Source organism: Thalassophryne amazonica, chromosome 20, assembly GCF_902500255.1.
Source record: "Thalassophryne amazonica chromosome 20, fThaAma1.1, whole genome shotgun sequence".
In the NCBI taxonomy this organism is placed as follows: domain Eukaryota; kingdom Metazoa; phylum Chordata; class Actinopteri; order Batrachoidiformes; family Batrachoididae; genus Thalassophryne; species Thalassophryne amazonica.
This window is the reverse complement of record NC_047122.1, coordinates 69,609,863-69,635,987: the sequence shown is the minus strand read 5'-3', so window position 1 is coordinate 69,635,987 and position 26,125 is coordinate 69,609,863. Positions and strand designations below refer to the sequence as shown.

General features: G+C 44.4%; 1 protein-coding gene across 1 annotated transcript in view; it reads right to left on the bottom strand.

Moving 5' to 3' along the window:
• scin (scinderin) overlaps window positions 1–26,125 on the bottom strand; it is a 119,791-nt gene that overhangs the window by 61,650 nt on the left and 32,016 nt on the right. The window contains exons 2-4 of the mRNA XM_034160898.1: window positions 8,010–8,164; window positions 4,846–5,007; window positions 2,029–2,178 (exon numbers count right to left, since the gene is read on the bottom strand). Of these exons, the coding sequence (XP_034016789.1) occupies window positions 2,029–2,178; window positions 4,846–5,007; window positions 8,010–8,164 (467 nt within the window). The remainder of the gene's footprint in view (window positions 1–2,028; window positions 2,179–4,845; window positions 5,008–8,009; window positions 8,165–26,125) is intronic.

Below are 26,125 nucleotides of genomic sequence, written 5' to 3'. Positions count from 1 at the left end.
CGGACTGTGGCTGCCCACTGCCCCTAGTGGTTGGATTGTGTCTAACTGTAATTAGGATGTTAAATGCAGAGGACACGTTTGTATGTACAATGACAGTAAAAGGTTCTATTCTGTTCTATTGATAACTGATACATGTTTTTGTCACCAGCATCAATGTGATTGTGAAGAATATTTTCCCTGTTCTCCAAGTTGTTCTGGTCTCACAAGCTTTGAGTCAATAAACTGATTATAAGAGTCTGAACATAATTTCCTGTATCAAAGTTGTTAGTATTACCCCGGTCCTTACTGTAATACTGTCCCTTACAAAGTACAAAATCAAACTGTTTCTTAGATTAAATTGATTCAAAATCATGGTCAAAAACGGGCCTGGATTCTGGAGATCTTCTCTCTCACAGGAGATCCACCCACCCAGAACCCCGAACAAAGAAACTGTAACAGTTTTTATAAAACACAATATGGGTGTAACAAAAGGCGAATCCTTCTCTTACTGGTCTCCCATGGGCATAGAGGGAAGTCGGGACCCGCTCCCAAAACCCGCACGAGGATGAAACCTGCGGTATCTTGACTCTCTTTGTTTGAGCCGTTAAAACCAGTTAAATCCAGTGCCATGTGCACGTTTAAGCAGATAGACTCATAGCAAAAATATATGATACTTGCTACCAAAACAAAATAATATATAAACCCACAGATATATCTATCAAAGTGATCAGTAAATATGTTTATGACACAAAAGTTGAATGTTAAAGCTAAATGCAGACAAACTGCAATTAAAACCCATCGCCAGTTCAAATCAGCTGCCCATATTACACAACCACAAAGACAAAAAAGACCCACAGCTGTGCTGCATGCTGAACCTCCCCAACTTCAAGTCTAGGCTTTAGATAACTCATTGTAGATGTGCATGTGTTTTATGTGAGGAGCGAGCTCCCGTCGTTTGCCTTGATGAGGGTTTTCTCTCAAACCCAGGCCCAATTTAGAGATTAGATAGAACTCTACTAATCCCTTGGGAAGATTCCTTCGGGGACATGGAGGTTCTAGCAGTATTGTGTAGCAGCACACAGGGTAAGAAGCATTTGTTCTTTGAGATAAAACACCAGTCTGCTGTGATTCCAATCAGAACATGGACCTGGCTCATTTCAGAAACCCTGTTCTGTTAAACAGTAAAGTGAAATGTTTGGCAAGAATTCATTTTCACCAAATTGCCCAACTTGCTTGTGGCAACAGAGATATTTTTTAATGACCCAGATGTGGCTGCTTGTAAACTTTATCTATTTTGTTCAAATTGCATTATTGTTTTGATTTTCCCTTTTTTTGTGCAATTAGCTTGGTTTCAGTTCAGAAGGTTCTGGGTTCAAATCCCACCCCTGCCACATTTCTCCATGTAATGTGGAGTTGCGTCAGGAAGGGCATCCGGCGTAAAACTTGTGCCAATTCAACATGCAGATCCACCTTGGATTTGCTGTGGCGACCCCGAGTGCAAATGAGGGAGCAGCCGAAGGGACTTACATTTAAATAATGAGCACAAAATGGATGAACTGGTTCTGAAAGATAGCTGACGTCCAACGTCCCGACATGTGAAACTGCTGCCCAACACTCGGCCCGTGGGCTCTAACACAGCCTCCAAGAGCCAATCCTGTTTAGGCTTTTATACAAAATTATACCTGGTCAATATCATGCAAAATCACAGTTTCAGATTCATGTTGAACACGTCTGAGTTCTGTTTGATGGTGATTTGAGTATGAAGGTCCAGTCTTTGACAAATTCTTCACTCTTTCACGTTTGACCTTCAAAATAAATAAACCCAGAAAATCCAACTTCCCTGCAGGTTGGAGGGGATGATGGTACAAATGTGTCCACACCAGCTGAGCTGCGATGGATGGCTGTGTGTTTCCAGTGTGCTCCAAGAAAGCACATCACTTTGGTCAACATGGTGATTATTAATTATTCATATTCCCTTTTTTTTGTTTAGGTGTGTGTGGAAACACATCAGTGAAACAAACACTTCTCAAGCAAACATTTGAGACTCACAGCAGTTAATGGAGATGGTTCACTTCCATCCTCGACCACCACCAGTTTGGCTCGGCCGTTCCTCTCATTGTCACGGATACCTGCGGCCACATGTGCTGCCTTCAGGCGCTCAAACTTGTTGGACTTGGATCCGCACCACTGGTAGATCTCCTAGATCCAAGAGAAAACCCAGGAAGACAGAATATTAACACGCACATGAATATACTTTACTTAATACTTTGCTTACTAAATTCTTGAAAGGGTAGTTGTAAAACAGCTAACTGATCATCTGCAGAGGAATGGTCTATTTGAAGAGTTTCAGTCAGGTTTTAGAATTCATCATAGTACAGAAACAGCATTAGTGAAGGTTACAAATGATCTTCTTATGGCCTCAGACAGTGGACTCATCTCTGTGCTTGTTCTGTTGGACCTCAGTGCTGCTTTTGATACTGTTGACCATAAAATTTTATTACAGAGATTAGAGCATGCCATAGGTATTAAAGGCACTGCGCTGCAGTGGTTTGAATCATATTTGTCTAATAGATTACAATTTGTTCATGTAAATGGGGAATCTTCTTCACAGACTAAGGTTAATTATGGAGTTCCACAAGGTTCTGTGCTAGGACCAATTTTATTCACGTTATACATGCTTCCCTTAGGCAGTATTATTAGATGGCATTGCTTAAATTTTCATTGTTACGCAGATGATACCCAGCTTTATCTATCCATGAAGCCAGAGGACACACACCAATTAGCTAAACTGCAGGATTGTCTTTCAGACATAAAGACATGGATGACCTCTAATTTCCTGCTTTTAAACTCAGATAAAACTGAAGTTATTGTACTTGGCCCCACAAATCTTAGAAACATGGTGTCTAACCAGATCCTTACTCTGGATGGCATTACCCTGACCTCTAGTAATACTGTGAGAAATCTTGGAGTCATTTTTGATCAGGATATGTCATTCAATGCGCATATTAAACAAATATGTAGGACTGCTTTTTTGCATTTACGCAATATCTCTAAAATCAGAAAGGTCTTGTCTCAGAGTGATGCTGAAAAACTAATTCATGCATTTATTTCCTCTAGGCTGGACTATTGTAATTCATTATTATCAGGTTGTCCTAAAAGTTCCCTAAAAAGCCTTCAGTTAATTCAAAATGCTGCAGCTAGAGTACTGACGGGGACTAGAAGGAGAGAGCATATCTCACCCATATTAGCCTCTCTTCATTGGCTTCCTGTTAATTCTAGAATAGAATTTAAAATTCTTCTTCTTACTTATAAGGTTTTGAATAATCAGGTCCCATCTTATCTTAGGGACCTCATAGTACCATATCACCCCAATAGAGCGCTTCGCTCTCAGACTGCAGGCTTACTTGTAGTTCCTAGGGTTTGTAAGAGTAGAATGGGAGGCAGAGCCTTCAGCTTTCAGGCTCCTCTCCTGTGGAACCAGCTCCCAATTCAGATCAGGGAGACAGACACCCTCTCTACTTTTAAGATTAGGCTTAAAACTTTCCTTTTTGCTAAAGCTTATAGTTAGGGCTGGATCAGGTGACCCTGAACCATCCCTTAGTTATGCTGCTATAGACGTAGACTGCTGGGGGGTTCCCATGATGCACTGAGTGTTTCTTTCTCTTTTTGCTCTGTATGCACCACTCTGCATTTAATCATTAGTGATCGATCTCTGCTCCCCTCCACAGCATGTCTTTTTCCTGGTTCTCTCCCTCAGCCCCAACCAGTCCCAGCAGAAGACTGCCCCTCCCTGAGCCTGGTTCTGCTGGAGGTTTCTTCCTGTTAAAAGGGAGTTTTTCCTTCCCACTGTAGCCAAGTGCTTGCTCACAGGGGGTCGTTTTGACCGTTGGGGTTTTACATAATTATTGTATGGCCTTGCCTTACAATATAAAGCGCCTTGGGGCAACTGTTTGTTGTGATTTGGCGCTATATAAAAAATTGATTGATTGATTGATATACATGAACACTGATATGAGATAATGACACAACAATAGTCTCCTACAAAAGAACCTTGGGGAGGCATAAAGAGAGGCATCAAATACAGTACATCCAGAAATTCACAGCACTTTTTCCACACAGCCTTATTCTAAAATGGATGAAATTCTTTTTTTTTTTTTTTTTTTTATTCCATGTGAAAATTTTTTTAAAGATTTTTGCAAATTTATTATTAACAACAATAAAAAGGGAAGAAATCACACGTCCATAAGTATTCACCGTCTTTGCCAATGAAGCTCAAAATTGAGCTCAGGTGTCTCCTGTTTCCACTGATCATCCTTGAGATGTTTCTACAGATTAACTGGAGTCCACCTGGAGTAAATTCAGTTGATTGGACATGATTTGGAAAGACACACACCTGTCTACATATAAGGTCCCACAGTTGACAGTAAGAGCACAAACCAAGCATGAAGTCAAAGGAATTGTGTGTAGACCTCAGACACAGGATTGTCTGGAGGCTCAAATCTGGGGAAGGGTACAGAAACATTTCTGCTGCTTTGAAGGTCCCAATGAGCACAGTGGCCTCCATCATCTGGAAATGGAAGAAGTTCAGATCCATCAGGACTCTCAGACCATGAGAAACAAAATTCTCTGGTCTGATGAGACAAAGATTGAACTTTTTGGCATGAATGCCAGACGTCATGTTTGGAGGAACATGGCCCTAACCCAGGGCTAGGATTTTGAAAACTGGCAAATGATTCTTTGCAATGTGTGTGTGTGTGTGTGTGTGTGTGTGTGTGTGTGTGTGTGTGTGTGTGTGTGTGTGTGTGTGTGTGTGTGTGTGTGTGTGTGTGTGTGTGTGTGTGTGTGTGTGTGTGTGTATGTCTTTACCTCTCCAAGGTCCACGATGAAGCAGTCTCCACTGTTGAAGCTGGACCAGCTGAGGGGAACCTGGGTGGCCCTCACCACTCGGCGCCCTTTAATGTGAAGGAGTCTTTGTGCTGTGAGGTCATTGGTGACCACATGTTGAAAACCTGATGCCACACCTCCTGTCTGAGTCATAAAACAGCCGCTATTAAGAACTCAGCCTATGTTAGGAAGTACAGTCTTCCACCTGTGTAAGACAGGACCTCCTTAACAATCAGCAGGAGCACACTGCACATCGCTGTGCATCACTGCACATCACTGCGCATTGCTGTGTATAACTGCACATCACTGCGCGTTACTGTGCATCACTGCACATCACTGCGCATCGCTGTGCATCGCTATGCATCACTGCACATCACTGCACATCACTGCGCATTACTGTGCATCATTGCACATCACTGTGCATTGCTATGCATCATTGCACATCACTGTGCATCACTGCACATCACTGCGCATGGCTGTGCATCACTGCACATCGCTGTGCATCGCTGTACATCACTGCACATCACTGTGCATTGCTGTGCATCACTGCACATCACTGCGCATCGCTGTGCATCAGTACACATCACTGCGCATTGCTGTGCATCACTGTGCATCGCTGTGCATCACTGCACATCACTACGCATTACTGTGCATCACTGCTCATCGCTGTGCATCACTGCACATCACTGCGCATCGCTGCGCATCACTGTGCATCACTGCACATCACTGTGCATTGCTGTGCATCACTGCACATTGCTGTGCATCACTGCACATCACTGCGCATCGCTGTGCATCGCTGTGCATCACTGCACATCGTTGTGCATCACTGCGCATCACTGCGCATCACTGCACATCACTGCGCATCGCTGCACATCACTGCACATCACTGCGCATCACTGTGCATCACTGTGCATCACTGCGCATCACTGCATCCACCACATCTTATAATATCTACACAGCCATGATTTATTGTATTATATGATCAAAACACACCCATGAGAATGAAGTCATTAAACAAGCCATTTGCATTTATACTCAGATGAAACTCGGTGGAAATCGCAATGTGCAGATGGGCACGTCCTATTGCATGACACACTTTAGGTGGCATTCTAAAGTGTTTTTGTCCGTGTGAGACTTTGTACTCTGCTCAATCCAGCAACTTCTTAAAAAATGATCCCAGTTCAAATAAGGGTTGCTCTTAATTGGCCAATGGTGATTTCTGATATTTTTATTGGCTTAGCAGCATTTATTTAGCCTCGCTGACTCGCTGGCTGACTGACTGACTACCGCAGCTTCACACCCTCCACAGGCTGAGCCTTGATCAGACGGACTCAGGCCCGCGGGCCTCACTGGGCCAGTGGCGGGCTTCCATATGTCACATTTCCAGCACCCGCCTGTCGGATTGGGATTTGGTGCTGGGCTCCTCCCTCTATACTCGCCGTGACTGTGGGCATCCTCAGTCAGTCAGCCAGTCAGAGGGAATCCCCAGGCTGATGTCACACAGTCCTTTGGGAATCCCCATCATTAGCAGTGTGTGAAGAGGGAAGAGCCCCGCTACTGAGGGAATCCTGGGGGTCCTTCTGATCGGGAATCAGCCTGTGGATGGTGTGAGGCCGGTGACAGCCCACGTCACGCACGGGCCAGGCCTTCCCGCAGTTGGGTTGTTTGGGAATTGAAGGAATATAGATCCTAAATGTGCTTAATTGTGTGAAGGATGTATTACTTATATGCACATAGTAATTGACATTTATCAATGCTTATTAATTATGTAATCAATAGCTAAGGTTAATTACGTGATATCTATATGTTCAAATAGTTTTGAAGTGTGTATTGTGTACGCCAAATTGAAGGGCTGTTATGTTTATGATTAGATTTGCTTCTGCTAAAACGGTTGGTTTATTTTCTGAATATACTGTTTTAAGATGTTTTACTCATATAATCATTTTCAAAGTGTTGTAAACTTGATGTGTCCTTTTGCTGAGGCCCAATAGAATATGTTGAGAAATATGCAGACAGCATATGGAACAGGATGCCAGTAACAGACTTCTGTCAGCAAGATGAGGAGCTTAAACTTGTTACGTGGGTATGATTAGACTTGTTTTTTCAGAATGTGGTGCAACCTGGAGATGTGCAAATATTTCTGTGGTATAACCGCGGTGATGAGACTTGCTGACAGACCCTCAGTTAGCAGTTTTTTGCCCAAAACAATTTCTTATCAGTTTAGGCACTGGTGACATTTCAGGAAAAAGAGGAAGTAAGAAAACTGCACGGTGCACATGGGCAGGACCATGCCCCGAAGCAGAGGGAAGAAGACCATTCAGATGAAGGACAAGTGGATATAAAAGAGGTGCCCGCCCATTGCTCAAGGTTCCTCTTTGCTGTCAGCTTGACAGAACACCAGACTGCTGGTTGTAAGCTTTCAGCTCCTGGGACCCTCAGAATTTCTGGCTATGATAAAATTCATCCTACTCATTCTGTTACCTTCAAATTCTGTTTAATAAAGCTGCAGAGGTCTATCTGCCAGAGTAATTGTGTTCAAATTTAAATACCTGGTCAAATCCTTCTTTTAATCAAACAGACATGCAGGACAAGATAACGGGGTGGGGCGAGGTCAGGAGACACCCCAGTCCTCACAGAATGCAGTTGGCAAACTGCATCTAATTAGGGATATGATTAATTTCAGCAGGTCGTCTCGTCTGATCTGAGGTCGTAGCTGAAAGGTGTTGGTTTTTTGCTGCAGACGGGTGGAGCCCTTGGGAGGCTGCAGGCAACACTACCGGGGGATGTCGACCACTTAACCTACCACGCGGGCAGGCGGTGAACGGAGGTCTAAAAAGCAGGCTGTAGGCTAACAGTTAAGCAAATTATTTTAACAGCACAAACGAGCAACAAATGAACAACAGTGCTACTTTAATATTTTTGAAGGGGTGGGGGGGGGGGGGGGTGCAGCTTCAAGCAGGTACTTCATTTTGCTGCTTCATTCCTGGAATATGTAGCCTGATGTTTTCTGAGCTGTTTATCAGCAAATAAAAAAAAAATGCAGCAATTTGTTAGTTTTTACTGAAAAAGATGCTAATATCAAGAGTGCCACCTTCAGGCAGAAACTAAGCTTTACTTTGTCATGCTGCAGAAGTTTTGATGCTTACTTTGTAAGTCAACCCTCCTTTGAAGTAGCTGCTGAAGGCTGTTGACTCCGCCCCCTGTACTTCCCGATACTGGACAGGTTTCCCGCCAAGATAATCATCCAGCTGCACCGTAAAGATGGCTGCTGCCGTACTCTCATCCTGGCTGCACTCTTTCCCTGTGACACACAAAGACACACTACATTACACACAAACACAAAGGCATACATATACACACACAGAGACACACACGACTACCACAAATACACAGACGTAAACACAAAGAGGCACAAACACACACACACACCAACATACAGACACACACAGAGACACACACGACTACCACAAACACACAGACGTAAACACAAAGAGGCACAAACACACACACACACCAACATACAGACACACACAGAGACACACACGCACACACACACACCAACATACAGACACACACAGAGACACACACGACTACCACAAACTCACAGACGTAAACACAAAGAGGCACAAACACACACACACACACCAACATACAGACACACACAGAGACACACACGCACACACACACACCAACATACAGACACACACAGAGACACACACGCACACACACACACCAACATACAGACACACACAGAGACACACACGCACACACACACACCAACATACAGACACACACAGAGACACACACGACTACCACAAACTCACAGACGTAAACACAAAGAGGCACAAACACACACACACACACCAACATACAGACACACACAGAGACACACACGCACACACACACACCAACATACAGACACACACAGAGACACACACGCACACACACACCAACATACAGACACACACAGAGACACACACGACTACCACAAACACACAGACGTAAACACAAAGAGGCACAAACACACACACACACACCAACATACAGACACACACAGAGACACACACGACTACCACAAACTCACAGACGTAAACACAAAGAGGCACAAACACACACACACACCAACATACAGACACACACAGAGACACACACGACTACCACAAACTCACAGACGTAAACACAAAGAGGCACAAACACACACACACACACACCAACATACAGACACAGACAGAGAGACAATTACAGACAACATTAAGCACAAACACACCCAGAGAAAGACAGAGACACAAATATATACTCACATGGATAAAATTGTTGGTACCCTTTTATATTATGTACACATTTTAATATATGGTTAGAAATAAATGCAAACAAAGCAATTTTGTTTAATCAAAATATTTTTTAAATGTCCAAAGTTATTTGGCAACAACAACAACAAAATGCTTTCACAAAGTGAAACAGAAAATCCTGATATAAAATGTATGCTGGGGACAGTTATTGGTACCTTTTGGTGAATTTACAGTAAACCATCGCTTTTACAGCCAGTTTTCTTTAGACAAGTCAAGGGATAGATACATGAACATTTCCAAGTCACTGAATATGTCTTGGATGTTATTTGCATGTCTTTAAGAAAGACAAACAGATGGTACTGTACGGAAAATCTGTCTGAGAGTAGAGAGCAGGTTGAGTCTAGTCTGGAGAAGTGGAGATATGCTTTGGAGAGAAGGGGAATGAAAGTCAGTAGGAGCAAGACTGAGTCCATGTGTGTGAATGGGATGGAGCCCAGTGGTATAGTGCAGTTACAAGGAGTAGAAGTAGTGAAAGTAGATGAGTTTAAACATTTGGGGTCAACTGTTCAAAGTAATGGAGAGTGTGGTAGAGAGGTGAAGAAGAGAGTGCAGGCAGGGTGGAGTGGGTGGAGAAAGGTGGCAGGAGTGATTTGTGACCGAAGAATAGCTGCAAGAGTGAAGGAGAAAGTTTACAAGACAGTAGTGAGACCAGCTATGTTGGACGGTTTAGAGACGGTGGCACTAACAAAAAGTCAGGAGGCAGAGCTGAAGATGTTGAGGTTCTCTTTGGGAGTGACAAGAATGGACAAGATTAGGAATGAACATATCAGAGGGACAGCTCAGGTGGGACGGTTTGGAGACAAAGTCAGAGAGGCGAGATTGGGATGGTTTGGACATGTGCAGAGGAGGGACCCAGGGTATATAGGGAGAAGGATGCTGAGGATGGAGCCACCAGGCAGGAGGAGAAGAGGGAGGCCAAAGAGGAGGTTTATGGATGTGCTGAAGGAGGACATGCAGGTGGTTGGTGAGACAGAGGAAGACACAGAGGACAGGGTGAGATGGTATACAAATAATGAATGTTTATGAGTTCAATGGTACGAATATTTCATGAGGTGAAAGATGGAATGTTCTATTCAATGAGGCGAAGCTGAGTTGAAACCTTGCATGCATGATTTTTTTCACACCTGTAGGTTGCGTCATTCGCCTGTGAGCAGGCTTTGAGTGAGGAGTGGTCCACCCCCCTCGGTGGATTTTCATTGTCAGGGAAACAATCCACATCCATGTGGACACCATTTGAGAAATTCAGGTGGTTTTTGGTGAAAATTTTATGGGCTTCAAAGACATTAAGGGATGTTACTGTCGCTTTAAGGACGGCCCCCAGCAGCTGTGGGGCGCGCCGCGCTCCAGCTGCCATGGACAGGCTGAATGACCATTTCAGATCGCTCTGTGGATCCGTGACCATCGTGTGCACTTTCTCTGGTTATCACAAGAGCTGGACATCACCCATTTTCCTGCAGATTTCACTTTTAACAAGAGATTTTGTCGTGGAAAGCCGAGCGGACGCTTCGTGCGTCATGATGGATTTGCTGCTGGACCGACACAAAACCACCTCCATTTTGGTCTCACAGGACGGTTTTGAGATGGCGTTCAGACAGCTGTCGGTGGTTTTTCAGTCGAGTGATTATCCAAGAAATTGTGGATGTGCCTGGACATGCCAGAACATGTTCTGTGACGCTTCATCACGGCATTGCTTTGCGCATCGCGGCACCGCCATGACGCGCGGAATTCCTCCACACGTCTGTCTCAATTTGCCAAAAAAGTGCTGATGTCCATGTCTTTTTACAATTCCTGTGCTAGTCCAGACGACGTCCCAGATAAAACACAGTGTCCAGTTTGGAAATGAACGGCACATTCCACTGTTACGAGGAGTTTTTGTCATGGAAAGGAGCGGACGCCTTGCGCGTCATGACGACAAGCGAGACAAAGAACACCTCCATTTCAGAGTGCCAGAAGGACAAGCTGGGACATGCCTTTCAGTGCTTACCAGTCGAGTGAGTATCGGAGAAGAAATGAGAAATTTAGAAATGAAATGGTCGTTCAGTCTGTCGATGGCAGCTGGAGCGCGGCGCGCCCCACAGCTGCTGGGGGCCATCCTTAAAGCAACAGTAACATCCCTTAATGTCTTTGAAGCCCATAAAATTTTCACCAAAAACCACCTGAATTTCTCAAATGGTGTCCACATGGATGTGCCTCACAGTTTCTAAAAAAAATTAGATCAAGCAAAGCAGCAGTCTCTCAGCCATTTCCCTGACAATGAAAATCCGCCAAGGGGGTGGACCACTCCTCACTCAAAGCCTGCTCACAGGCGAATGATGCAACCGACAGGCGTGAAAAAAATCACGCATGCGCATGAAGGTTCAAGGTTGGCTCACGCAAGCACACGTGATTCAAATCCATATGGGTTTTTTTTTTTTAAATAAGGTCGGATACTTTTCTAATAGACCTCGTATATTCACTATATATTATTAATATATCCGTAATTCATACTGGGACATTTGTCATTTTTGGCCATTTTTGTTGCGGACGACAACAAACGCCCGCAATTTGTATACTCAATTCATGCGCAATTAATCCTCTCCCCAGTGGGACAGGACCCTAAAAGCAGACTGCAGTGGCTCAAAGAGTTTATTCTCAGTAAGATAGTCCACGAGCTGCTGTGACACCACTTTTTCCAGAATTTTAGAGCAAAATGATAGATTTGATATTGGCCGATAGTTTTTCAATACACTAGGTTCAAGATTAGGTTTCTTAAGTAATGGTTTAATCACTGCAGATTTAAAACATTTAGGAACAGATCCAGATTAATCATTTCCAGCACAGTTGGCTCAAGAGTGGACCACAGGTCCTTAAACATTTTTGTTGGTATAGGATCAAATAAACAGGTTGTGCTTGTTGTTGACGTTACGAGTTTCGTCAGCCGCCTAGTGAGATATTATCAAATTCTGTAAATCTAGTTAATACTTCAGTAATGGCGCCCACCTCAATAGCAGGGTGTAGTGGCTGGGTTAAGGCATGCTGGGATAACCTATTTTCTTCTCAAAGTAATCCAGGAAATCTTGTGCTGTAAAAGGAGAGCAAACTACAGGTGGTTGTCCATGAATAAGTGTTGCCACCATGTCATTATGCTTGATTTTGTTGATGAAACCAGAGTAATAGGTCCGCTTTGTAGCCAGTAATGCATGTTTATAGTTTAAGATAGCATCACGCCACACAAGGTGGAATACTTCTAATTTTGAACTACACCATTTCCATTCTAGATAATCCATAATTAGATCATTAATCAGCAATGCTTTTGAGGATCGTGATCTTATGTTAATGAGACCCAGACTAAGGACCTCAGTGGGGTTGACAGTTGAACTGTTTGGGTTTAGGGGTGGTTCCAGAGTAGCATATATAAGATGCCTAGAAGTAGGTTTAGGTTTGAGACATTCCACATGAGTTGTAGGTAGCAGACACAAAATCTTTGATATTGCTTGAACAACCACTGGGCCATCCTCACTTTCAACATCATCCAATGTAGTAATGGGTATTAAGTTTGCAAAGCATATCCCTCTATGATTTTTTTATGGACATATCTACAGAAGCAGACCACAGTCTCAACTTGTTGAATTTTCCTCCCTGGCAGATAAACTGCACTATCACCATAGTGGATTTTCTGCACTAATTTCCCCACTAAGCTCATGGATTCCACACACACATTTGTCATAAGTCTTGCAGGGTCTCCAATCACCAAAGCATGACAAATAATTACCTTTTTAGATGCCTCCAAAGGGTTTCTCCAGCTCGTTCAGCACGCAAACGACTCTGGCTGGAATGGTTCTCTGTGATTCAGGAAGCAATTTGAGCTGTTTTCAGCAGCCAAATTGCAGAGAAAATAATTAATCCACTACGAAATAATTATTTTATATATACAGCATCCAGTGCAGAGTGTGTTAAAGATTTTGTATAGTGTATATAAGTTATCACTGTTAAACATTTGTACCTTACTCTTTCTTCATTTAATTGTACAGGCCTGCTGTGTGGTATCTGTGACACTGTTATTTTGGCTGTTGTGATTTTATGACCTTATGCTGTGCAAGTGCTGTGCAAGCAGGAACAGCAGATGCAGAACAGATGATAAGTGCAACCAGACAAGCCTGCAAGAACAGGATGTGCTGACCGCCACTGATAGACTAAACAAAAGGAAACGAAACTGTTTCTCCACGCAGCTGCAATCATTGGCATACGTGCCATGAGATGTTTTGTATTATGGGAGGAAACTTGTCATGCAATGTTTCCCCCCACCCTTAGGACAAGTTTCACAATGTGGGTAGGGCTTCTCCTAATAAAAAGAGTGAGCATGCAGCAGTCCTCAGTGCTCACAGTGGTACTACGTGTACGGACTGTCTGCACTCCTCGCGAGCTTCAATTGATATTCTGTCTCACTGGTGTTCTTGACTCTGTTTGTCTTGTTAAAGGTTTTAAGAATGTTTGGAGGAGAAAATACCCAACAGAGTGCATGGCAGACGATGGAATAAAGCACGGCGTCCAACTGGGAACACAGCGGGTGGGATTGTCATGACAACATGCGTGCAAGTGCACGGATCAAAGTAGTGCAAGTGTCAGGGTACCTTTAAGCTCCTTTCACACCAGGCCTGCTTCAAATTGCTTCATGTGGTGTCATGATAATGCAGGAATGTCTGCATCAGGTGTGCGCAGCAGGGGGGCAGAGAGGAGGTGAGGACGCAACGGAGGATCTGCAGGCAGTTTGTTCTTGTGCAGGGCTGCAGGACTGCAGGTCTGCGCTCTGATTTCTGTTATAGTTTATCTTTCTTCCTTTGACTGTGAGCTGTGTGTCTGGAGTTATACTGGATGTGGACATGTCCTGTCTCTGGCAATCACTCTGTGAGCAGGACTATTATGGACTTTTCTCTCACAGTTGTGAGAGAATTTAAGGTAAGAGTGAGGAGCTGCAGCAGCAGCCATGCTGAGCATTTTCTTTTCTGTTCTCCTTTTAAGTGTGTAGTTTTACTGCATTGTGTACACGGCATAAAAACAATCCTGCATGATTTATACATCGAGAACAATGGAACACAGCAGGAATCATACATTGGCATCAGGTAACGTTGTATTGTGAGGGTGTGGCTTCCAGTCACGTTGAGTACCGTTGAGTACCGTTGAGTACCGTTGAGTACCGTTGCGTACCGTTGCCCTAACGCATGAAGCCTTGTGGAGGCTTCGCGCGTCACGACCGATTCGCTGATGAAACGAGACAAAGGAACACCTCCGTTTCGGAGTGCCAGAGGACAAGTTGGGACATGCCTATCTCGGCTTTGAGTGCTTACCAGTCAAGTGAGTATAAGAGAAATTGTTTAGAGCTGGGCTTGTCCCAACTTGTCCTCTGGCACTCCGAAATGGAGGTGTTCCTTTGTCTCGCTTCCTTGTGCCATTGTGGGCCGTCCTTAAAGCTGTAGTAACACTCCTTATTCTCTGTGAAGCCCGTAAAATTTTCACTGAAAGCCAGATAAATTTTTCGAATGGTTTCCAGCTGCCTGTCTCTAACAGTTTCTGAAAAAATTCGGATGGAAAAAAAAGCCCAAATCATTCCGCCATTTCCTCGCAATGAAGGGTGGACCAGTGCTCACTCAAAGCCTGCCCACAGGGGAATGACGCAACCGACAGGCGTGGAAAAACTCACACATGCGCACGAAGGTTCAGGCTTGGCTGATGTAAAAACATATGAATCAAATCCATATGGTTTTTGAAAAAAATAAAAAGGTCCGTTACTTTTCTAACAGACCTCGTATAAATGCAGGCTTATAATTCCTGCATGTTTTTCTGAATTGTGTGAAATGTCCTGCTACACACGGCGAGGATTCAGCTGCATCCTGAGCTGGGTGCAGCCGAATCCTCTCCATGTGTGGCAGGAAAGCGGGGACAGGGGCTCTGCTCCCATGCAGTCTGCTCCGCTTTGGCTCAGTCCACGTAGGACACAGCACAGAACCAGAACTCTGCGGCTCAATCAGCAAACGAGGCAGGCAGCCTTTCAAAGTGAACAGACAGGGTGTAAGAACCAGTTTGAATGTCACTTGAGAGGACAAACTGCCCACTCATGGAAAAAAGTTTGCAAAAAGGAGAGTCTGCCTATTTGTAAAGACGGCTTAGACCTTATGCTGTGTTCACATTACTAGCTGAAGTGACTCTTTCTTGTGTGCCTGCAAGAGTGTTTTTACAAAAATATCCCAGCAGCTGGAAATTCTTTTTGTCAAGTACACTGACAAAATAATAATAATAATAATAACATTTAAAATGAGGCTTATCTTTGTAATTAACTGGTTTATTTGATGGAGAAAAAGAATCACATTTGATTTCATTGGCATGGAAACACTCATAACGTTTCAGTTTAGATTTTCTTTTGACACAGATGAAGAACAAAAATTAAGGAGAAAAAAAAAGGTAAAACACTACATGATCAAATTTCTGTCAAACCTAAAACTTTAGCAGATTAGTTAATTCTAAAGCCCCTTTCACACCGGGGCTGCACAGAGAAGTCAGAGTGCACAGTTTGGCTGCAGACAGACTGTGCACTCTGACTTCTGTTCTACTTTATATTTATTGTTGTGCAGAGCTGCAGGGCTGCGCTCTGAGTACTGTTATAGTTTATCTTTCCTCCTTTGACTGCGAGATGTGCGCGTGAACGAACCGTCCATAAGCAAATGTGGAGATGTCTGGAGTTCTACTTGACGTTGACATGTCCTGTCTCAGGACTTATGTCCTTTTTGTCCTTTTTTTAACTGTGATGTGAGAGTTTGAGCAGAGAACAAGGAACTAATGCCTGCAGCCAGACTTTTTTTCTCTTTTAATTGTTCACATTTGCGTGCGTGAACGAACGTCCATGAGTGGACTAGAGATGTCTAGACTTTTTACTGGATATTTCTGGCAATCTGGACTTTATGGATTTTATTTAAACACATTTGTGAGAGAAGAAGCTACTGCTGCCTCACAGTGCCTCTCTTCACCAGACAGCTCCACACAGAAAAGGAGCTGAGCTGCAATCAACATTTTTTTCCTGTGGTCTTTTTTTTCAGCGTGTAGTTTTTACTGCATTAAGTACACGGTATAAAAACAATCCTGCGTGATTTATACTGCGGGAACAATGGAACACAGCAGGAATCATAAATTGGCTTCCGAGTCAAGCCAGGTAACGCCTCTTTGCCCCGAGTTACGCCTCTTTGCCCCGACTTGTGCTGGAACCACTTCCTTTCTGCGTCGAGCACAGGACACCAAAAAAACTAAACAAGTTTAATTTTTCGGTGCCCGACTTGCTTCCTCCTTTGCGCCCCTCACGCTGTTGTGGCGCCAAGCTGCATCATCTCGGCACTGAGTTGCTTCCATGCGACGTCGTCATAATGACACACGGCGCAACTCGGAGCAACCGGGAGCACCCCCGGTGTGAAAGGGGCTTAAGTATTTACACATTTAGCCTAATATGTACAAACATCAAGCTAAAGATTTAGTTAAATGTAAAGAGTTGGGTTGGGTTCCCAACTCCTGGTACCCAACTCCTGGAGAGGGGCTGGATGCTTCCTTTTTCTGGCGTTGCCCACGGGGAGAAGCGGAGAGCTGGAGTCGCATTGCTTATTGCTCCCCAGCTCAGTCGCCATGTGTTGGAGTTTACTCCAGTGAACGAGAGGGTCGCGTCCGTACGCCTTCGGGTCAGGGACAGGTCTCCCACCGTTGTCTCGGCCTACGGGCCGAGCGGCAGTGCAGAGTACCCAACCTTCTTGGAGTCCCTGGGAGGGGTATTAGATAGCGCTCCGACTGGGGACTCCATTGTTCCCCTGGGGGATTTCAATGCCCACGTGGGCGGCAACAGTGAGACCTGGAGGGGGGTGATTGGGAAGCACGGCCTCCCCGATCTGAACCCGAGTGGTGTTCAGTTGTTGGACTTCTGTGCTAGTCACAGTTTGTCCATCACGAACACCATGTTCGAGCACAAGGGTGTCCATAAGTGCACGTGGCACCAGGACACTCTGAGCCGGAAGTTGATGATCGACTTTGTAGTCGTATCATCTGACCTTCGGCCACCTGTCTCGGACACTCGAGTGAAGAGAGGGGCAGAGCTGTTGACTGATCACCACCTGGTGGTGAGTTGGAGCCGCTGTGAGGAGAGGAAGCCGGTCAGACCTGGCAGGCCCAAACGTATCGTGAGGGTCTGCTGGGAACGACTGGCGGAACCCTCTGTCAGCGAGGTCTTCAACTCCCACCTCCGGGAGAGCTTCTCCCAGATCCCGGGGGAGGTTAGAGACATGGAGTCTGAGTGGACCATGTTCTCCACCTCCATTGTTGATGCGGCCGCTCGTAGCTGTGGTCGCAAGGTCTCTGGGGCCTGTTGCGGCGGCAATCCCCGAATCCGGTGGTGGCTGCCGGAAGTAAGGGATGCCGTCAAGCTGAAGAAGGAATCCTACTTATCTTTGTTGGTAGGTGGGACCCCGGAGGCAGTTGACAGGTACCGGCAGGCCAAGCGTGCCGCAGCCTGTGCAGTCACAGAGGCAAAAACTCGGGTCTGGGAGGAGTTCGGGGAGGCCATGGAGGAGGACTATCAGTCGGCCTCGAAGAGATTCTGGCAAACCGTCCGACGCCTCAGGAGGTGGAAGCAGCTCTCCACCAGCACTGTTTACGGTGCGGGTGGGGAGCTGTTGACCCTGACTGGGGATGTTGTCGGGCGGTGGCAGGAATACTTCGAGGATCTCCTCAATCCCATCGTCACGTCTTCCGAAGAGGAAGCAGAGACTGGGGACTCAGAGGCGGACTCATGCATTACCCAGGCCGAAGTCACCAAGGTGGTTAGAAAGCTCCTCTGTGGCAAGGCTCCTGGGGTGGATGAAATCTGTCCTGAGTACCTTAACTCTCTGGATGTTGTGGGACTGTCTTGGCTGACACACCTCTGCAACATCGCGTGGCGATCGGGGACAGTGCCTCTGGATTGGCAGACCGGGGTGGTGGTCGCTCTGTTTAAGAAGGGGGACCGGAGGGTGTGTTCCAACTATAGGGGGATCACACTCCTCAGCCTCCCCGGTAAGGTCTATTCCAGAGTACTGGAGAGGAGAATTCGACCGATGGTCGAACCTCAGATTCAGGAGGAGCAGTGTGGTTTTCGTTCTGGTCGCGGCACACTGGACCAGCTCTACACACTCCATCGGGTGCTCGAGGGCTCATGGGAGTTCACCCAACCAGTCCACATGTGTTTTGTGGATCTGGAGAAGGCTGGGCTCTGGGAGGGACATGGTGGAGTATGGGGTCCGGGGTCCTTTGCTAAGGGCTATCCGGTCCCTGTACGACCGCAGCAGGAGCTTGGTTCGCATTGCCGGTAGTAAGTCAAACCTGTTTCCAGTGCACGTTGGCCACCACCAGGGCTGCTCTTTGTCACCGGTTCTGTTCATTATTTTTATGGACAGAATTTCTGGGCGCAGCCAGGGTGTAGAGGGGGTCTGGTTTGGGAACCACAGAATCTCGTCTCTGCTGTTTGCGGACGATGTGGTTCTGTTGGCTTCGTGAAATCAGGACCTTCAGCGTGCACTGGGGTGGTTTGCAGCCGAGTGTGAAGCGTCAGGGATGAAAATCAGCACCTCCAAATCCAAGGCCATGGTTCTCGACCGGAAAAAGGTGCTTTGCCCTCTTCAGGTCGGTGGAGTGTCCTTGCCTCAAGTGGAGGAGTTTAAGTATCTCGGGGTCTTGTTCACGAGTGAGGGACGGATAGAGCGTGAGATCGATAGACGGATCGGTGCAGCATCTGCAGTGATGCAGTCGCTGTATCGGACCGTTGTGGTGAAGAGAGAGCTGAGTAGGGGGGCAAAGCTCTCGATTTACCGATCGATCTATGTTCCGATCCTCACCTATGGTCATGAGATTTGGCTCATGACCGAAAGAACGAGATCGCGAGTACAAGTGGCCGAGATGAGTTTCCTCCGCAGGGTGGCTGGGCACTCCCTTAGAGATAGGGTGAGGAGCTCGGTCACTCGGGAGGAGCTCGGAGTCGAGCCGCTGCTCCTCCACGTCGAAAGGAGTCAGTTGAGGTGGCTCGGGCATCTTTTCCAGATGCCCCCTGGACGCCTCGCTGGAGAGGTGTTCCAGGCACGTCCCATTGGGAGGAGGCCCCGGGGAAGACCCAGGACATGCTGGAGGGACTACATCTCTCGGCTGGCTTGGGTACGCCTTGGGGTTCCCCCGGAGGAGCTGGGGGAGGTGTGTGTGGATCGGGAGGTCTGGGTGGCTTTGCTTGAGCTGCTGCCCCCGCGACCTGACTCCAGATAAAGCGGAAGGAAATAGATGGATGGATGGATAAATGTAAAGACAAATATGCACCTGAATAAAAGAGCTAATCATTCCTCCCTGAAAGACAGATTAATAAAGTGTCTAACGACACGTGTTTATTCAAATTTAGAATTCATGGATGTTTTGCTTTAGAGTAATATTGTAGTCTGCAGTATTTTGATGTCAATTTCAATTGCAATTTCAGGGGCACTTCTAAAATATTAATAATATAATACTAAGAAAATGACTGTGCAAAATTTTGTGGGGTTTTTTTGGTGGTGGTGCTCAGATGGGGTCTTGCCCAGAGATTAATTCACTGTAGAACCGCCACTGGTCTAAATTGGTGGTAATGTGATGTCATCTGTAGCACCTCAACTCCACCAGAAACAACAATGATGTACAAAGGACACTGCAGCAGTTATACAGTTAAACAGGTGTTCCGCAGTCTGGCTGCAGACAAACTGTGTACTCTGATTTCTCTGTGCAGAGGAGGACCTGCAAGCAGACTGTCTGTAGGTCCTCCTCTGTGCTCTCACCTCCTCTCTGCCCCTGTGCTGCGCGCACCTGATGCAGACATTCCTGCATCGTCATGATGCCACAGGAAGCAGCTTGAAGAAGGCCCGGTGTGAAAGGAGCTTTAAGGTATCTTGACACTTGCACGCACGTCCTTGTGTATCCCACGCGCTGTGTGCCCAGCTGGATGCCATGCTTTGTTCCACTGGCTGCCACACATTGTGCACTGGATGCTGTGTATATAAAATAATTATTTTGTAGCAGATTAATCATTTTCTGTCCAAGTTAGCTGTTGAACATGTCTCTAATCGCTTCCTGAATCACAGAGGGCCACTCCAGCTGCTCCAGCTTTCACTCCAGCTTTCGTGCACACGTGGGCTGAATGAGGTGGAGAAAACATTTGGAGCCATCTAAAAAGGTCATTATTTGTCATGTTTACATTGTCATGACTTGGTAAAACACTTGCATGTTCTTTCCTTCTTGTGTGCAGCTGTTAAAGTATATTTGTGATAGATTTAATATCTTCTTATAATCTTTCAGATGAGCTGTGCTCTGATGTGGTGTGCTGATGCAATCACTCGCTCTGTTCACTTCTTTACTCAACTTGACGAGCTGCACATAGTGTTGGCAAGTAGATTATGCAATGCTCACTGCCACTTCACATTTGTTGCACGGCATTTATGTGGGAAAGACTTTTTGAACATTTCAAAATTCTCTTTGCGCAATTGCACACACCCCGCTAATGATGGGTTTACTCTCCTGCATGACAGAGTGCGTGCAAGTGCATAGGGTTGGGTATCGCTGAGATTTTAGCGATATCGATACCATTATCGATTCCGCTTATCAATCCGATTCTTTATCGATTCCCTTATCAATACCTCTTGTGAATTTTTTGTGTACTAAAAGTAGGCTTTACAGGTTTTCTATGTCAGCAGGTCAAAGAGCTTTTTCTTCTCATGCACCTGCTCTGTGAAACAGTCTTCCTGCGACCGTGAGGCAGTCGGAGTCTGTGGAATTTTTAAGTCAAGACTTAAAGCCTATTTTTATTCTCTTTCTTATGAATAGTTTTTATTTTTTATCTGTTTTATTCTTTTACTCCTGTTTTTAATTATGTATTTGATTTTTAAAAAATTTATTTATTTATTTTAATTTATTATGTTGAACTGTTCTATGTGAGGCGCCTTGAGATGGCTTTTGTTGTGATTTGGTGCTTTATAAGCCGATTAAATTGAAATTGAATTGAAATTGAACAACATTTTATTGAGTCTTAAAGTAAATAAATATGAAATTGGTCACTGGATTCTTAAACTCTGGACATAATAAACTCTACATGGTGGATCCTTGATCTCTGGACATAAATAGGAATAAACTAAATCTGTAGTTTTTGTCAAAAGTGTTTCCTTTCAGACATTATTGGCATGAATGTCTTTCTATACCTCTGAGCTGAGCTCTTACAGCTGTGCTGCACATCAGGATGTAATTCATAAGGAATGCAGGACGTCTCATTTTGGGGGGAAAAAACATTTTAGTCGATTGTAGTTTCTTGTCTGTATTACGTTTGTAAGAGGTGCCATTTTATTTAAAGTGGCAATTTGTTTTGAAGTTATTAATTTGAACTGGACTCTGTCTCGACAGAAAGCCACGCAGCGTTTGAAGCTGTGCCAACGGAACGGAGGATGATTCTCGTTTCTTGACTGCAACAAAACAAGAGTCCCAGTTAGTGACTTTAATCCACACAAAAGCGACTAACGATATTTTCATGGCTTTGAGAGGAGTTAAGAGGACTTTCCATTTGTGAAGAGCAGCGAATCAAAGAACCAGTGAGTTGGTGGATCGAAGCATTGCTTCATTGGTTCATGCTTCAAAGTGGTGTCATGCTGCAGAAACAGTTGATTACAGAGCCACTGCAGGGTCTGTAATCAATGTAGAGGAATGATCATTTTCCCGACAAACACCTTCAAAAACAACGTCTGCTCTGAAGGACCGATAAGAGAATTGTTAAACAAAAAGACTATTGATATCGGTGGATCGAATCAATTCTTAACGATACTCAAAAAGAACAGGTTCTCGATGCCCAACCCTATGCGTGCATCAAAGTTGTGCAAGTGTCAGGGGGTCTTCACACACACACCATATAGACTTCAGGCCTGTGCAAAAAAAAAGATAACTGAAAGGTTCTTTTGGCGGGATGGTTGTGTAGTGGGCTTGCAGTGTTGCCTCACAGGAAGAAAGTCACGGGATTGCTTCCCACCTGGTCCCTCGTGTGTGGAGTCTGCATGTTCTTCCCATGTTTGTGTGGGTTCCCTCCAGGTGTTCCAGCTTCCTCCCACATCCAAAGACTTTTGGTGAACTGGTGACTTCAAACTGACTGAAGGTGTGAATGTGTTTGTCTGTCTATATGTGTGACTGTGATAGACTTGTCCTGTCCTTGGTGAACCTCACCTCTTGCACTATGGCCTATGTTTTTAGATGGTGGCTGGAGAACCAGTGACCCCACCTACAGGCTGGAGGCAGCTTCTAAAACAAAAGTGTAATTTTTCATGATTATCCTTTGCTAAAACGCCACTTTTTGATTTTGTTGATTATAAAGATGAACTGTGGAACTTCTTCTAGCACTAGTTAGAGCCAAAAGGTTGTTTGAAGGGGTGTCTCATTTTGAATAAGTGTCAGTACTTCTCACACAAACTTCTGTTTTCTGCATAGAGGATCTGTGAAAATGACTTGTGACTAATCCTCAGTCATCTGACTCTGGTGGCTGGGTTGTCAAACAGGAAAAGCTAACCTTGCTCTTCTCGACCGACAGAAGCACATGATTTCCTGTGCAAATATGTAGATATGCAAAATATGAACACAGAGATCTGGAGAGCCGAATGAAATGGCATGTTTGTTATCAGGGTGGAGCTTCCACACGGATCCAAACTCTCTCACGTGTTACCACTTGATTTAAAATAATCCCATTACATTGCACGTGATCAATATGCTCAGTGCAGCTCCATAATTAGATGGTGTAGATTCTCAGGGGACTTTATCAAACACACCTGCCATATGCATCATTTAATGAGCACTTTGGTGGACCACAGCAAAACATGAGAGCCAGTGCAGAGGACGTCGCCTGTGTCTTTCTTCATGTACTGTGCAACGACCTTCTGCACGCTGGGATCTGTCTCAGATATGTCCCACAAATGCTTCTGGGACATGTCCAAGTTGTGTTTGGTTTTGAGAAAGAGCAAAAACCAAAGTGACTGAATTTGCTGTGTTCATGCGTGTTTGTAGTCTGATGGTAGTCATCCTGTCATTTCCTGTGACTCTGAAAAAGTAGACAAGTGAAAGATTTTCCGGTGGATTAACAGATTTGTGCTAAACTGTTTAATCTTATTTAATGTTTCAACACATTTATTTTATGCATATAATGTCACCTGTGACATGTTGGGGGCCATTTATTTACAGTCATGCCTGAAAGATTGTGAATCTTTGAGACAAGTCCTTGAGGTGAGTTTGCTTGAGACAAGTCAGGGGATGAACATATGAATGTCTTGAACTTTATTTGTATCAGTCACTAAAAATACAAACAGTATTCTGTCTGGAGGATGCAGTTCTGAAAAGTGAGTGACTGTGATTTATTCTTTATTAAGAATAAATCCTACGAACACTCAGGAGAAGAACTCACATTTCAGTGCCGACATGTTGTCACATTGCATGCCCGTATATAGAGGGGGTTCAGGGGGTTCAACCGAAGGCCCCCCCCCCCCCCCCCCAAGAATTCTGATGATTTTTTTCTGCTGATTTTTTTCTGATCTGGATATCAACGTTATGTATTTTCTTTTCATTGATAATAAGCAATGAGCACTAACTGTTACACAGCTATTATCACACACCCTCAAGTTTCAATTTCCTCTGCCAGAGTAATCCCTTAAGTGATGAAAGGGGAAACTGCTAGATAAACTTTCCCCATGGGGGTTGAGAATTTTTGCTCCCTGGTCCCTATCCTCCTCTGATATCAAACAGATTAGTAACCTTGTAAATACCCACGTAGACACACAATTACACTTGTCTGGTTTGTAAAAACATGTTTGTATGTATAAGCTGAGAAATAAAGGAGCTTCTCCTTCCTGTTGCTAATACTGTAAAGGTGCAAATATTCGTGTGGGATTTATTATGCGAATTTTGCGAGTTAAACAAGGTCGCCAAATTAAATACCGCTATTTTAATACATAACGCACATATACGTACATATTCATAATGTAAACGCGAATATTAATACCGCTAAATACAAGGTCTGTTAGAAAACTATCCGACCTTTTTATTTTTTGCAAAAACTATATGGATTTGAATCATGTGCGCTTGCATCAGCCAAGCTTGAACCTTCGTGAGCATGTGTGAGTTTTTTGCCAACCGACAGGCATGTATAAAGTTTGCATTAATGTTATCTTGGTTCTTCCTGGGATTTGAACCCCCCCTTTCACATTCCTATATATGGCCCTGCATTGGTTGCGTTGTCTGCTTATGTGAAGGCCATTAAAATATGATATTACAGTGATATCAAATCAAATCAATTTTATTTATATAGCACCAAATCACAACAAACAGTTGCCCCAAGGCGCTTTATATTGTAAGGCAAAAGCCATACAATAATTACGTAAAAACCCCAACGGTCAAAACGACCCCCTGTGAGCAAGCACTTGGCGACAGTGGGAAGGAAAAACTCCCTTTTAACAGGAAGAAACCTCCAGCAGAACCAGGCTCAGGGAGGGGCAGTCTTCTGCTGGGACTGGTTGGGGCTGAGGGAGAGAATCAGGAAAAAGACATGCTGTGGAGGGGAGCAGAGATCAATCACTAATGATTAAATGCAGAGTGGTGCATACAGAGCAAAAAGAGAAAGAAACAGTGCATCATGGGAACCCCCCAGCAGTCTACGTCTATAGCAGCATAACTAAGGGATGGTTCAGGGTCACCTGATCCAGCCCTAACTATAAGCTTTAGCAAAAAGGAAAGTTTTAAGCCTAATCTTAAAAGTAGAGAGGGTGTCTGTCTCCCTGATCTGAATTGGGAGCTGGTTCCACAGGAGAGGAGCCTGAAAGCTGAAGGCTCTGCCTCCCATTCTACTCTTACAAACCCTAGGAATTACAAGTAAGCCTGCAGTCTGAGAGCGAAGCGCTCTATTGGGGTGATATGGTACTATGAGGTCCCTAAGATAAGATGGGACCTGATTATTCAAAACCTTATAAGTAAGAAGAAGAATTTTAAATTCTATTCTAGAATTAACAGGAAGCCCTACCCCTTTTCGGACATGTTGGGTACACAGTAGGAACTTTTTTTGTTGTTGTCTTTACTGATCTATCTTGTAATTGTTGTTGTTGTATCAAATGTTCGAAATAAACAATTTTCATTCATTCATTCATTCAAGCCAATGAAGAGAGGCCAGTATGGGTGAGATATGCTCTCTCCTTCTAGTCCCCGTCAGTACTCTAGCTGCAGCATTTTGAATTAACTGAAGGCTTTTTAGGGAACTTTTAGGACAACCTGATAATAATGAATTACAATAGTCCAGCCTAGAGGAAATAAATGCATGAATTAGTTTTTCAGCATCACTCTGAGACAAGACCTTTCTAATTTTAGAGATATTGCGTAAATGCAAAAAAGCAGTCCTACATATTTGTTTAATATGCGCTTTGAATGACATATCCTGATCAAAAATGACTCCAAGATTTCTCACAGTATTACTAGAGGTCAGGGTAATGCCATCCAGAGTAAGGATCTGGTTAGACACCATGTTTCTAAGATTTGTGGGGCCAAGTACAATAACTTCAGTTTTATCTGAGTTTAAAAGCAGGAAATTAGAGGTCATCCATGTCTTTATGTCTGTAAGACAATCCTGCAGTTTAGCTAATTGGTGTGTGTCCTCTGGCTTCATGGATAGATAAAGCTGGGTATCATCTGCGTAACAATGAAAATTTAAGCAATACCGTCTAATAATACTGCCTAAGGGAAGCATGTATAAAGTGAATAAAATTGGTCCTAGCACAGAACCTTGTGGAACTCCATAATTAACTTTAGTCTGTGAAGAAGATTCCCCATTTACATTAACAAATTGTAATCTATTAGACAAA